General features: G+C 39.0%; 1 protein-coding gene across 2 annotated transcripts in view; it reads left to right on the top strand.

Annotated features, from left to right (window-relative positions):
* Positions 1-15,640, top strand: part of NALCN (sodium leak channel, non-selective) — a gene marked incomplete at both ends in the record, with an annotated part of 227,752 nt that overhangs the window by 16,573 nt on the left and 195,539 nt on the right. For both annotated transcript variants that reach the window (XM_080354287.1, XM_080354288.1), the window contains 3 exons: positions 6,251-6,334; positions 8,006-8,145; positions 9,263-9,391. In XM_080354287.1, coding sequence (XP_080210413.1) covers positions 6,251-6,334; positions 8,006-8,145; positions 9,263-9,391 — 353 coding nt within the window. The remainder of the gene's footprint in view (positions 1-6,250; positions 6,335-8,005; positions 8,146-9,262; positions 9,392-15,640) is intronic.

Consider the following 15,640-nt stretch of genomic DNA (forward strand, 5'->3'; position numbering starts at 1 on the left):
ATTGCCCACATCAATCTGGAACTAAAACAGACCTGCAGACTGCAGGTTTTTAAGGAAATAGGGAAAGTTTGAGCCAAAAACATAAGGGATGTATGCGTACATGCAACTGGGTAAGAGAAACATACCCTGTGTGTGTGTGTGTGTGTGTGTGTGTGTGTGTGTGTGTGTATCTTTATCTGCATTTGCAGGAGGGAGAGAGAGGTTAGGCAAGGGGCTTCCTTGAGCTCTGATTTCATTTTCTGTCCCACTCTGATCTCCATGTCCTGCAGTGTTTGTGTGGAGTAAGGGAATGGCAGAGGCATGTGATTTTTGTTGCCCTAACCGAGCTATGCCCTCTTTTCTAGTTTGCTCTTTTTTTGTGTTACAGTGAGCATAGTGGAGGAGGAAAAATAATGCTCCTGAATTCTGATTCCCTCTATTCCTTTCATTTCCTCCTGTGCATTTATGCTGCTACTTAAAATGCCAGTAAATGTCAGACACCACCCATTAATACTTGTAGCGCTCAACAAAGTAGCCCACAGGGTGATCTGAAGAATTTACTAGAGTTGTTGATGTGCTTTATTCACCACCAGTAACCATGGTAGAATAGCAAAGCAGCTGCTTGCTACTGAGCTTGCTGGTCTCTTCACATTTGTACCATCTTTCAACTGTCCATCCTGTTTGTCAGAGACTGTGAGGAAAAGTGGACGACAAAGTTCACCTAATGACAGACCCAAGGCTACAGGTTTCCTTTCCAGAGCAGATGATGATAAATCTGATTACCATCAGAGCAAATGTCATATCACTTCTTTTATTTAGCTTTCCCACAGAGGCGTCTGGAAAGAGGTGGGAGGGAAGGAGTCAGAGAACAGGGATGAGAGAGAAAAAGAAATTCCCAAAGGCAAGCATGGAGGCAGAGAAGGCTTTTCAGTTACAGGGATTTACTGTTCATCCTGAGGTCTTCCTGAGATGTTAAGAGATAGAAGCAGGGCAGAAATGACCTGGGAGATGGCCGTGCTGTCATCCAGTTAAGTTGTCTACCTTACCAAAGAGATACTGAAATTGCTTAGCGAAATTAGGAGACATAATCTTCTAGCAGATTGCTTTATGCAATGCAGAAGCTGTTTTCATGGAGTATTTTGTTTGCAGCAAGGTTCATAATGGAATAAACCTTTATTAAAAGAAATATAGTCTGGCTAGTCTTCCCTTCCAGTGCAAGTTAAACTGTAATGGCTCTCATGGAGTGACTACATCAAGTATTATTACTTCTGCTTGTATTTGTATTGGCTGACATTTCCAATTAGTTAAGTTGTATAAAATTCTTTTTTTTTCTGTGAACTTGTGTAGCTGCTTCTTAGGGCACCTAATACTGGCTGTTGTTGTTTTATCTTTAATGTGCTGGTTACAATTGAGATAGTGTATCTTCTGGCATGTCAGTGCTGTTGCTGAGATATTAGTATTGCATGTGAAAATAAAAAATGAAGAAATGAGCTAATACAGATAATGAGATCAAACAGTACTCAGTTAATGTAATGGCACTAAAATGTATCAAAAACTGGTGAAATAAGGAGAAGGGAGGAGAGTTATTCATTGGTCCTGTTTTTGAATAGGTAAAGAAATGCCAAGGTCTTCTGCTGAACTGGAGGTTTTCTTCCTTATTTATGGCAACATTGCCATAGAAAATTGAGTTTTTATAGGGCAGAGAATATTTTAATTACAGACTGTTATGTCAAGCTTGCTGATGTCTTGGGATGTCAAATTTCAGATTCATTCAGATTAACAGATTTAAGAGAGAGGCAAACTTTTGATCAATTTCCACGTGTGGTTTACCACAAAAGCCATTTCCATGGTTGTGTACTGGCCTGACAGTGATGCTGAGCTGTTATAAATAAATATTGAGGGAAAAGATAGAAGTGTTTCAGGAGAAAGAGTTTGGGGAGGGTAGGAAGGGTATTACAAAATAATGAATAAGCCTCTAGTTAACACAGGAAAAATTGGTCCATCTAACAGCTAAGTATTATTGCTGCTTTGGACATCAGTTTTTTAATGTATCTTAAAATCTTTTGTGTTTAATAGCTGTTGGTTGGTTAGCTTGGTTTGCCTGGGAGGGGCTCACAGTGAGGGGCTGGTTTGCTGTGTACAAGCCTTCCAAAGGCTGGCCCAGGCCTGCAGTCATGACCTGCATGGGTGGACTGGTATCCATTGCTCTGTCAGAAGCAAATGATTTTGTTGTCTTGATGGACTGTATGTCATGTACATCATAAGAGAAGTGATTGTGCCACTGAACTTGGCACTGGTGAGGCCCCACCTTCAATCCTGTGTTCAGTTTTGGGCCCCTCAACATAGGAAAGATATCGAGGTGCTGGAGGAAGTTGAGAGGAGGGCAGTGATGATGCTGATGAGGGGTCTGGAGCACAAGTCTGATGAGGAGCAGCTGAAGGAACTGGGGCTGTTTAGCCTGGAGAAAAGGAGGCTCAGGGGAGACCTTATCGCTGTCTGCAACTACCTGAAAGGAGGTTGTAGCATGGAGGGTGTTGGTCTCCCGAGTAACAAGTGACAGGATGAGAAGAAATGGCCTCAAGTTGTGCCAGGGGAAGTTCAGATTGGATATTAGGAAAAAATTCTTCATGGAAAGGGTTGTCAGGCATTTGAACAGGCTGCCCAGGGCTGTGGTGGAGTCACCATCCCTGGAGGTGTTTAAAAGGCGTTTAGATGAGGTTCTTAGGGACATGGTTTAGTGCCAGAGTTAGGTTATGGTTGGACTCGATGATCCTGAGGGTCTCTTCCAGCCAAAATGATTCTATGATTCTGTGTTGCTGGAGAAGCTTTCAGGACTTGCTGTGCACATTAAAGAGTCCACTGTCCACCGCAGGCAATAGAATGTTAGCAACTTTAATGACTCTGAGATGTTTGGATTACTGTCAGTGTGAGGCTTATAGTCTACAGCACTAATTCTTCATCTTTTGGAGATGTTTAGACCACATTTCAAAGACTTATAAACTGTAATGTAAATTGTCTGGGATGATGCATTCATAAGAAAATGCTAAAACAAACTTTATCAATGATTCTCAGATTTCAGCTGACATGATGAAAAAAGGGTGAGGAATTAACACAGTGCAATACTTCAGCTGTTTTAGGTAAGATGTAACCAGATGTATTTAAATTTTATGTATCTATATTCCTTTCCAAATCTAAGAAGAGGCTGCCATTGACTGTGAGTGTAGAATTTCAGCCAAAGGCTTTTTTAAATGTGAATGAAGCTCACTGTTCATTGCTATTAATATGTGAGTGCTAGACTGTGTTTAGTCAGAATTAGATTTTTCATGGAAGTAGGACTTGAAGTCAATGTCAAGATTCTTACTAAAAAGTATATTCTGATTTTCACATTAAGCAGGACATGGTCTTGCCTTAAAAATGCTTCCAACACCAAATTACATCCCACATGCCAATACACGGTATAAATGCATTCAAGATTCCCCACCACGCCCACTGCCAGCCAAATGACAAACATGAAAAGTATTTAGCCAAAGCGTCTCTACATCCAAAGCCAAAAGGGTCAGAACCTGAACCAAAATGAATAGTTTCTAGAGATGTAATTCAGGTGTCCTGAGTTGCCCTGGAAGCCGCCCTGGCAGGGAGCATGAAGTGGGGGGAGCTGCCCTGGCGTGACGATGAGAGAAGTGAGGTGGTGGAACAGCCTGGATAGCCGGAAGACTGGAAAGGGTTATGATATTTTCCTGTGTAAGGAGAAAACAGCAGAGCTGCTTCAATCATATCACAAGTATTGTGGAGAGAAAAAGCAATTTCTAAAAAAAAACTATTTGGCTTTTAGTGAGTACTTGATGACTTATTCAGAGGAGGTTGAATAGAGGATCTCCTGCTCAAGTTCATGCTCATATCTGTACAGCCGAACTTCAGAAAAACTTTTTGCTTTACACAAAGGGTGCTTAAGAGAAGAAAAGTAAGTTTTGAAGAGTTCTTCAGTGAGAGAAAGACCAATCAGCATATTTGTTCAGAACCACAACTGAAGGACTCAAGTTGCATGTTGATACAAATCTCACTGGAGATTTGTTCACTAAGAGGGAACAGGGGAGATGAGAGAGGGTTGAGAGATTTAGGGTGTTGGTAGCTGATCTCGCCAGAGAAATAGCATCCATTTGCTTGACAGTTACTGAATGTAAGCACTGAAACAGCTGAGTTTGTTCAGCCCTGACTGAAGAGTTTCTCATTAGGTCAGACTTAGGGAACTAAGTCTACTTTCTTCAGAAAGGACAGGTTAAAATTATGATGCAAAAGTTCCTTTTCTGTTGTTTCCCTGATTTGCAGTCTTCCTCCTCTTAATTCTTGGACTGAGAAGAACTTTTAACCTCCTCATGTGTTAGAAAATCCTCTGTCTGAAAACAGCACCAAAGTTCTCTATCCTTTATTTTTTATTTGAAAATCACTTACTGTATTTTCTTTGTATCTTTTGTTCACTTCTGCCCTGAAGAATTTTTGCAACCGAAATAAAACTTTAAAAACAAAACAAAAACAAAAACGTGATTTGTCTCTATTTACAAAATATATCTTGCTGTCACCTACTGGAAGGAATGATAAATCATTTTTAGGATATTGCATGTCATTGAAAATATTACATTAAAACAAAACAGCTTGTCTGTGCTTTTAGAATCAGTGAAAATGCTGAGACATTTAAAAACAAGTACAGGTTGACTGAAATAATGGAAATAATATCACTGAGATAAGAAACAGCGTGTATCAAGCCAGGAATCACGTAACGGGCAAAAGCCCAGTAATTTCTTCAAGATTCTTGAGACCTGGCAATAATTTTTTTCCCCAATTATACCTGTGAAGGGTGGATATCAAACACTGTAGTTTGTATCTGGATTAACACTAAAGTGAGAGAAGGAACCAGATACGTGTAGGGCAAGGGAGGGCCTGTTCAGTCTGTTGGGAGAAACCTCATTTGGAAAGGGGTGTTTGTATGTCCTGAGATATACTGCCAATGTCTCTGCATATGTTTTTGCGGCTATAAAACATGAAACTGCATTATCCACTTTCCTGAGGCCTGGTCTTGTCTGGTCTTCCTTTCAACAAGTTGTCTCTATCTGTATGCATTTGGTCCTCAAATTCCTCTACATACCATGTGATACGAGAAACTAATTGTGAGCTGTAATCTACCTAATAAATGTAGATTTTTTCTTCAGTTAGTTAAGAAAAGTGTGAGGCATTATCTGCCCACCAAAGAAGTGTTTTTATGGCTTTCAGCGGAGTGCCTGGGTTGCAAATCGTTGTGAGACATGAGGTTTTCCAAGCATGCAAACTGGAACAGTGGTTGAGAATAGTCTAGTATGGATGAAACGGAGCTTGGATGCTGTCTTCTCCATGGTGCATTTTAGGAGTCATCTCTGGATTGGACTCTCACCAAAACCATGCTCAGGTGTTATTTTAGGGAGCTAGTTGAAGAAGTCAAAAGCAGGGCCAGAGAACAGGTAGGAAGGCATATGGGTCATCAAGGATCTGGTGCTCAGTTTTCTTCCCTGAGTTTCTTTTATTCTCTAGTGCAAAGGTATGCAAGGTATGCTATAATAGATAAGTAATGGAGTGCCAATAATGCCAATGTTGAAAGTTCATGGTACCTGTCATTAATGAAGTCTAAAGAATGGTCATTTTGAGACGGTAAAAAGTTGCTCAGGAAATGTCCAAAGGAACTTAAAAGCACACACTGTGATGAGATGATGGTTACTGTCTAGTGTTTTGGAAATGGTAGGACATTTCTAGAGCATGAAAAAGGTTTGAAAACTTATGAAAAAATGAATTCAAAATGATACTGATTTGATTGAAGCTGATAAACAATATTGAAATAATTGAACAGCACAATACCAGATTGCTAGCATTTTACACTAATCTTCCTATGCAAGTATTTTGTGATGGGCAATACAGTGGAAAGGTGAGTCCAGTGTCCATTTTTTCTATGTATTTTGGTTTACATCAAAGTGTAAATAATAGGTTTATTTATCAGTTCTTTTTGGTGCAAGGTGACAAGTATCGCACAAGAATGAAGCCACCATTTATTCACCCAGAAGATGCGTTTATATGTTTCCAGCATATTCCAGCCCAGATACTGGGCTTTTGGAGTCTCTTAAAAGTGGTATTTTTAAAAGGGTACAGAGAAGACTTTACCTTCTTTCAAGAACTTTTTTTTTTGTGGTATTTGTAAATCCTGACAGTAAACCAAGAATTGTTAACCTCTTAGCTTTTGTGTCTCTTGTAGGGTGACAGCTCCTATGTAAAGGATCGTTGGTGTGTGTTTGATGGATTCATGGTCTTTTGTCTTTGGGTGTCACTGGTTTTACAGGTAATTATTTCACTTGCCTTTTTCAATGAATAGTTCCTTAATTATGAAAAAGACATTGCACAACTAAATAATTATGAGCTGTGGAAGTATAGCTGTACATGGGTCAAATTGGTTTTAAAGAAACTGCTGAATTCAATAACTTCATAATTGCACATTGCAGCATATCTACATTAATAGTAGAATTTATCTTGTTTAATTTTTGTTATTGAGAAGTTACACAATAATCTGTAGCTTTTTACCATAAATCCTCTGCACAGGAGGGAGAAGAATCTTCAGAGAGCCATTTATCTCTTACTCCATGTGACGGTTGTGCTTATCCCCTTCCATTGAGTCTAGCAGGATGCCATGGTGACTGGTTTAGGCAACTACAAGCTGAACAACTCCAATAATAGATGTTTGCCATACTGTAGGCATATTGATATGGTGAGTGGAGGGGTTTCACATAGTATGGCCCAGACCTAACAACACCTTTTCCAAAATTCAAGTTAAAGCACAATTGAAAAGAACAACAACAACAAATTTGGAAGCAATTTGATAAATTTTTGTAAGGAAGGGAGCTTGGGCATGTTGCAAAAAAAGGTACAGTGTTAAAATACAGGTGAAATTGACTCCTGCAAACCAATCAGCCCTTAACCACAGCCAGTTTTTTGGATAAGAACAGACTGAAGACTGTGAAAGTGGGCCTGCAATAGAATAAGGATTGTAAAAATTCTGTAGTGGTTGCTGTTAGGCATAGCTTATCCACTTCTGACAAATTTAAGACAAATTGTAATTTTCTGCTTCTTACACAGGGGAAACTTTGGTGCACGGTGTATACATGTAGAGTGAAGGTTGATCATTACAGATGAGCCCTGTTGATTATCCAGTTTATGCACTGCCAGGTTCCCCCTCCATTTTCTTAGTACTTTGAGCAAATATTAAATTAAGCAGCTAGAGAGTGAGAGACAAGGATTAAAACAAGACATTTTCACCCAGTCATTAAGCTAAGCAGTCATTATGGAACACCAGACCTGTCAATGTATTAAGGAAGTGATTCCCAGCTCTGTGCCTTGCATGAAATTCGTGTTGTAAGTAGCGTCTAGCAGAAGAACATACATGGTTTTCTTGTGCACTTGGAATTAAATGGAGAATTTATAAGCATGTTGTAACTCATAAGGCAATCTGTGTATATGTGCTTTTATATCCTAGTAAAAGCCTTAGTGCTGTGCAACATTAACATATACTGATCTTCAGATTTGGAAATGTAAATTATTCACTTTTTAAGAAAATTGTGGGGAAACTTGTGGGGTAGGACTAGCACAGGAGCAGGCAGCTGACACAAGCTTGCACAGTCTTCTTGAGTCGTTTGAGACAGAAGCATTATGAACATAGGCGGAGTGTATTTTTGGAATTTCATTAGGATAACTAAGAAATGGATTAAAGGATTTACTAAGACTTTTCTTTTAAAAAGCATCGACAAAATGAACTATAAACCAAGAGAAGATTTAAAATGAGAATAAAAATCATGTATAGTGTTTATAGTTTTAAAGAGTTCTGTAAATGAATACGAGAATAAGACGGGGTCATTAAAAAACAAACAAGCAAACAATCCCCCCCCTAAAAAAAAAAAAAAACACCAAAAAAACCCCAACACAAAACAAAACAAAAACTTCTGGATTCTTTTGTTTTTAGGTGTTTGAAATTGCTGAAATAGTTGACCAGATGTCACCTTGGGGCATGTTACGGATTCCACGACCACTCATTATGATTCGAGCATTCCGAATATATTTTCGATTTGAGCTGCCAAGAACTAGGATAACGAATATCTTGAAGTAAGTAAGACTTTTTTCTGAAGAACAATAGAGAAAATTTCAGTTTTGACTTAAAGGACTGACTGTGCAGCTCAGAGAATGATCCTTCATGCTTAATTCTTCCTGAATTTTAGTTCTGGCAAAAAAATTCTTGCTATTTTCCATACCTAAGGAATCATCAAGTTTCCTGGAAAATTATCAAAACTATCAAATATTTATGTGGAGAGTTTTGGGCGTATCCTGTGAACAAGCCAGGGCTTGTTGTGGCTGTGGTGCACTAGGACCATGCGGAGAGATACAGAAGCTGGTCTGCCCTCGACCCAGGCTGCAGGAGGGCGCCGTCGTCGTCGCTGCGCATGTGGACGGTGCCCTGCAGCTAATCACCATCGTGGGATGGGAAGAATGACTTGCATGTGTAACCAATCGTAGCCTGTGCTTGCCGCATGGCCTTTTGGGTATAGAGTATATAAGGGTTGGAAAAACGTGGTCTCGGGGACATTGATATTCAGTGTTGTTAAGAGTTCATTAAAGGGTATTGATGGTAAATTCATATTGAATTAGATTCTTTACTCTCGCGGCCCGCCCGTCGTGCTCAAAGAGGTCCTGCCGACAGTTTTGCATTCTCCACGTCGTCTCACGACATATTGAAATAAATCTCGAAGCATTTTGCTAATAACCGTAGCCAGCAATTTTCAACCAATGGCAGTAAATTCTGTTCCATTAATATGGGCATTTAATAATCCAAGTGAATACTCTTAGTAGGGTAATATAAATACATAAAAATACATGAGTGCATGCCCTAACCATTACAGTTATGAGTGTACATGCATTGGTATATGGGCAGAAATGCTCACATGCCAGCAAACACAGCTAAGTATGTTTGGTACAGCATGTAATAGCAAAAGCCATGTAATGGCGACATGAAAGAGGGTTTTTTTGTCTTTATTTAATATCAGCTTTACTTCCCTGTATAAGTCATTAGATGGTATTTCACAAAAGCTGAACTTTATACATTTTTTAAATTTTCCACAGGATTAAATACTACTTTCTCTGTGTGAGCATGTATTTTATGCTGGAGCTTTTCAGAGGAGGCTTCACATTGCCTGTGAATTTAGTGTCATATTTATCTTTTTGCCAGGCGTTCCGGAGAGCAAATCTGGAGCGTTTCAATTTTCCTTCTGTTCTTTCTTCTCCTGTATGGGATCCTGGGAGTGCAGATGTTTGGAACGTTCACGTATCATTGCGTGACTGACGACACGCAGCCAGGGTGAGTTTAGCCTGTGCAGGCATGACATGGGGCTGTTATTTCAGTGCATGGATATAAATGTAGTTAGCATCAGTGGGTGTGAAATGGACTTAATGAATTAAAAATAGTCCTCTAAAATACAATAAGATAAATTGGGGAAATAAAAATGTTAGAAATTCCAAAAAATACTAATTTTAACTGCAACAGAGAGATTGCAAATTACACCATTAGGCTGCAGTCTGAGTTTGGGGACAAGTGAATGTGTCTGTGTGTAGGGGGTGAAAGAGCAGGAGAGCAGAGGAGGCTTTATGAGGAGCATTGCCACTTGCAGCTGATTCGAGTCACTGATGATTCATCATCTTTTGCTGTATTTTCTGACCCAGAATGTCTGGGTGTGAGGCCAGACCAAAGGGTAGAGCAGAAGTATCCCTAGAATCTCATACCGTTTCTGAATTAAGAAGTCACTGGGATGTGATGCTCAGATTTTAAGACCCTTTTTACCCAGCCTTTGGATTAATGATCAATATTTTACACTGGTGATCATGTACACATCTTGGTTTTGATTCAGAACATACTTAAACACAAGACTATCTTGAAGTACAGTCTAGCCTCTTGTCACTGGGATGACTCATAAAATCATAGATAAGTATACTCTTGCATCTAGTTGAAGATGCCCCTGCTTGTTGCATAGGGGTTGGACTAGATGACCTTTGAAGGTCCCTTCCAACCTACCCAAACTATTCTATGACTCTATGTCCTGTTGACCTGAGAGCTTAACAGCATTACATTGTGAAATTCTGTTACATCTATTTGTTCATTTTGTCCCTGCTTCTTTGGATAGGAAAATCTTAGCTCTGGCGTTGTAGCCTTTGCTTCGGTCAAAATTGGATCCTTTTATTCTTGTATTGAATTTGTCAGAACATAAATAGACTAGATGTTACAAGAAAGCAAAACACCACTTAATCTGCCATTGTGCTGAATATAAAGTCTGGTTATTGTAAAACTGTGTGTTAAAGATTTTTCTAAACTAGGGCCTATAAGCTATCAAATACAAAGTGAGGTTATTAAAAATGCCAGATACAGAAAAGGTTACAAAATGGTTTGAGAGTATGCTAGGCATTGTGTAGTATTTTGTTAAATGAAAAAAAAAAGGCTTTTGGATATTTTCTTATTTATTTGATCTAAACTGTAGTAAAATATGGGACTGATCTTCACCTGGACTGGAAATGAGATATTTCATTCTGACCTTTTCTCTTTATTTAGAGAAAATCTTTATGCCACAGATGTTTTTACAGTTTCCCATAGGCATGGTGGCGGGGGGCACAGGGAAAGCCTTAACTCCTTTTTCTTTCAGTATCATCGAGTGTATATATTTTTAACCATTTGAAAATTAGAAATCTAAGTTACTTTTTAGGTACCTGGGATAGGCACCTTCAGAAAGTAATTAATCACTTTTGCCATCTCCAAACCAGAACTGTAACTTTAAATGGCTCCCATGGTTGTGTATGAAGATTACAGTCACACTGAAAAACTGTTTTTCCTTAGAAGTGCTGCCTCATTTATTCTGACAAATGAATGGTGCTTACACAAAGAACAATGCTTTTTTTTTTTTTCTCTGTTACTAGACATGTGGACTTATACTTTACTTTTGGCATACTGCTTATTCCTACTCTGAAAACACTTCTTTCTTCTTCTTGTCTCTAACATTCATCATTTTACCTTGTGAACACGTACACATATCTGATCCTTTTTTTTAATTTTGGAGAAATGCAATGCAGAAGCTCTGGGTGGAGTTAGGTGGAGCCTTTTTACTTAGGTCAGGGCTGATCTTCCCAGAGCTGGCTGCAGAATTTATAGGAACAACCATCATGGACTGGGGAAATAAATACAGAGAAAGAAATAACATTTCTAATGCCAAAAGAGGGCAATTTAGAGGCAGACATTGGTCCAAAATATAGTTTGAAAGGAGGTGGCATGCAGCTTCTAAATCCAGGAGTTTATTACAGAATCACAGAATGTTAGGGACTGGAAGGGACCTCAAAAGATCATCTAGTCCAATCCCCCTGCTGGAACAGGAACACCTAGATGAGGTTACACAGGAAGGCGTCCAGGCAGATCTTGAATGTCTCCAGAGTAGGAGACTCCACAACCTCCCTGGGCAGCCTGTTCCAGTGCTCTGGCACCCTCACTGAGAAGAAGTTTCTTCTCAAATTTAAGTGGAACCTTTTGTGTTCCAGTTTGTACCCATTACCCCTTGTCCTATCATTGGTTGTCACTGAGAAGAGCCTGGCTCCATCCTCGTGACACTCACCCTTTATATATCTGTAAACATTAATGAGGTCACCCCTCAGTCTCCTCTTCTCCAAGCTAAAGAGACCCAGCTCCCTCAGCCTTTCCTCATAAGGGAGATGTTCCACTCCCTTAATCATCTTTGTTGCCCTACACTGGACTCTCTCCAGCAGTTCCCTGTCGTTCTTGAACTGAGGGGCTGAGATGTTGTACAGCTCAAAAGAACAAAAATTGCCTAAGCAAATTTTACTTTTGTCTTTGAGGTACAATTTCTCAACTTTATAATGAGAATTTAACATTCCTCTCAAAAGTTGAGTCTGTCTGTCTCAGGTGGTTCTGTTCTAGGCAATGGAGAGTGGCAAAAGTTGGCTGTACTCAGCCTGAAATAACTTCAGAGACTTTAATGAGCCACAGCTGTAAATACTCAGTATTTCTGCAAACCAGATCTCAGGCTCCCAATTCAAGATCAGAAAGCGAAAAGCATCCAATTAGTGGCAACCTGTGAGAACTTTAATTTTAGCTGATTTGCCTTGTATTATGCAGAATTCTATGGCAAGCAGCAAGGGTAAAATATTATTGAGGTCAAGACTTCAGCTATTTCAGAAATTTTAGAAATCACTTTTTTTTTGTTTTTAAAGTCTACTGCCTTCTGAATTATTATTATAAGGGAGGCGGGTGTCTTTTGAAAACAGCGTCTTAAAATCTTGCTATTCTTTTTTTTATTTCAAAGGACATGGCAGCCTCATCAGACACTCATTGCCTCTTTGACTGCTGCAAGTTCTTTTATCTTTCCATCCTTCTTGACGCCCACACTGCCTGACCTTCTGTCTCTCCACCTCCTCAGTCATTTTCTAATGTTAACTCTGACAAACAGAAATACCGAAGTGAGCTAGCTGCAGTTTGAGTTTTTCATTCCATCAGTGAAATCAGCAAAATCTGACTTCCTTCCAAAGGCTGAAAACTTTTCCTTCTGTTTGATGATAAATCTTTTTTTTCCCCCTCATTCTTATAATCTTTATTTTGCCAGACTTTTTTTCCCCATAGGGATCACTGTCTTCTTCCTAGACAATTTTCTCACCCTGGTGATTATTACTTATCTTTTTACAACTGTGCTGGCACAGCTTTTCCCTGATGATTTCTCCAACCAATGTGTCTTTTCTTTTTCTGCCAGTAAGCAGTATATTACACGGATTTTCTTAGTATGGATCTTCTTTAGTTGCTTGAAAGACACATTATGGTTGGGATGTAATGTATATTTAATCCAATTATCTAGGTAAGTCCATACAATATAAGCAGTTTGACAGGTTATTTTGTTAGATCTGAGATTAATTTCAAAGAAGTGAACAAACACGGGGAAAATAGGTTGTGTTCTTGAATCTACTATAATTTACTTTCGGGCACCTCCAGTACACAAAAGGTACTTCCACAAGGACAGGAGAGAGAAATTATTTCCAAACCATTGCTTTCACTCCGTTAGAGTATTTTATGTGTCCTCATACATTATCTACTGAGTTTTTCTTTGTTTTTATTACTAAGACATGTTTGACTACACACAAATGCTTGTGTACTGCATTATTAGGTTATATTTATTCCACAACAGTAAATTTTGCTTTTGTAATTTTCAGCCTGCATGGGAGCCAGGGGAAAGGAAGCCTTCCCTCATCAAAACAAAGAAGGCTAATATGGCTAACTGCCATAAAATGTAGTACTTATCTATTTCTTCTGCAAAACTCATTCTTTAAGGGCCTTTTGTAACACTTTCAGTAGGGTATAGTTTGAATATTTCTGTAGACCTGTCTGCCTTGTTATCATGGCAGTCAGTTTAAAATCCGTCTTTGCAAGATTTCTTGTTTAAAGTAGGAACTGCCTAGGAAAACAGATAAGAAAAATAATTACCGATTAATAGAAAGATCTAAGAGTCCTTGGTCATTTTTCCATCTGTCTACGGATAGGGCCTGAAAATGTCAGAAAACAGCTTCAAAGCCTCTGGAGCTGAAAGTTCACCACAATATCTAATAGAGGAAATAAATATGATTAAAAAGAACAAAAGAGATTTGAGATACTGTCACATATCGGCAGTGGAAAACAAGAATGAGTAATTGGATTTCTGAGAAAGGGAAGAAATCAAAGACCAAGCCTGAAAAATCAATGTAACAGGACTTCTTTAACAGGACACATTAATTTATTGATGCTAGTTGAACAACTGGTACTGCTTTAATGTTGCCTTTGTGATTTATTCACAATCTCTGTTAATGGTGATATGTCACTAGTGTAAACTAGAGAAATAGAAGAAATCTTACTTTTCCAGGCCTGATGTTTTTTAGATCCCAAGCAAAATCAAGAAAAAAACAACATCAGACTGAAAGGGAAGTAGTTCAATCTAAATAGGATCCTATAAAAGGATGGAAGAGAGTGCTGAGGTGGTGGCCAGTATTGGTGCCCAAGGGAAATGATTTTCAGGAGTGGACTCTCCTCACTTTCAGAAAGCAGAAATCCTGATTTTGTCTAGAACTGTTGAACAGTCAGTTATCCAAAGCAATTGGGCTGTTTATTCATTTCACACAGACTTTCCAGTGTTTTTGGTTGCCCAACTCCATTTTGAGGGAGAATGTGACCTTTTAATGAAGTTCTACAACAGAGTGATCGGAACCCAATAACCTCAGCACTTGCTGTCTCAGTAATGACATATGCTTCTTGTACTAAGATTTGGAGCCATTTGGGTTTACACAATTCTTTGTCCCAGTAAAGATATCAAAATTTATTGAACTTCTACTCAGCCTGTCAACCTTTATGGGATTCTTCTCCCTTCTCTGGCTAGTAAATACTCCTTTTGAGTAAGCTGGAGTGAATTTTATAGACTACGGTGGAAGAGGATGAGGATAAGCACCAGGTTTTTAAAAGCGTAACTGCCACATTTCTGCAACTACCACAATGCCAAAAAGTCCCATATTTGGCCCCCAGATTTTTACGTTATAATTGCTGTACAGAATTAAGACCCAAGGAGTACTGAATTTTCCACAAGAAACCTGCAGGAGGCTGGGGTGCCCCAAGTCAGAACATTGTGTTAGTATATTATAAAATTGAGGGAAAAACAGAATTGTAACAGTATTCTGTACTGAATCTGCCAGGTGGATGATCAGGTGGTGTTTTTTTAATAGAAGGGAAGCTAGAAAAGTTCTCTTCTTTATATTGCAAGAGTACACCAGACAACCAGTGGAGGAGTCTGTGGATGTCCTGAGGTTGAAGGGTCACACAGCAGTTACCACTGAGCAGTACATTTCCCTTAGCCTGGAAACACTGTGAGGAAGAGTCACCTCTGGATAGGCACGCCATTACAGGAAAACAGTAAGAAAGAGGTTTTAAATGAGACTTAAGCTCTGTTTCCATGAGTGATCTGTCTCATAGGTTGTTTTTAAAGCCAGGTGACTATTTCCAGTCTTGTACTGTTTTCTGGAAGCTGAATGTGATGATGAAATTTGAGTCCTGTCCCAGTCCCTTGGATTACTGCAGTTTGAAAAGGTCTGTGAAATGCTGGAGTGTTCATCCAGAGATACTTATGAGCAGACTGAAGCTATCAGCTCAGCTATTTTATTATTTCTGAGAACTTGTGGAAGGTGGGTGACAAACTGGAAGGCATTAAAACAGCAGAAGTTTAAAAAGGAGGAAGGGGTAAGAGCCAGGGAAAGAAAAGCCAGGTAAGCTTAACTTATAGCCCTGAAAGAATTCTGTAGTGAATAAACAACAATTTTTAAGCAGCTAGAAGATAATAAGGAAGTAAGTAGCAGCTAATATGGGTTTGTAAGGAATAAATCATGTCAAACCAATATATTTATCTATGGCAGGGTAACAACCGCGTGAATTGGAAGAAGAGTGGATGTCATATCTTTATTCTAGGAAGTCTTTGTAACAGTCTCACCGGACATTTTTGTAAGCTGGCAGGAGAAGCATGATTAAGGTGAAAATAATCATTAAATGTGCGCA

This window comes from Nesoenas mayeri (genome assembly GCF_963082525.1).
Source record: "Nesoenas mayeri genome assembly, chromosome: 1".
NCBI classification, from domain to species: Eukaryota; Metazoa; Chordata; class Aves; order Columbiformes; family Columbidae; genus Nesoenas; species Nesoenas mayeri.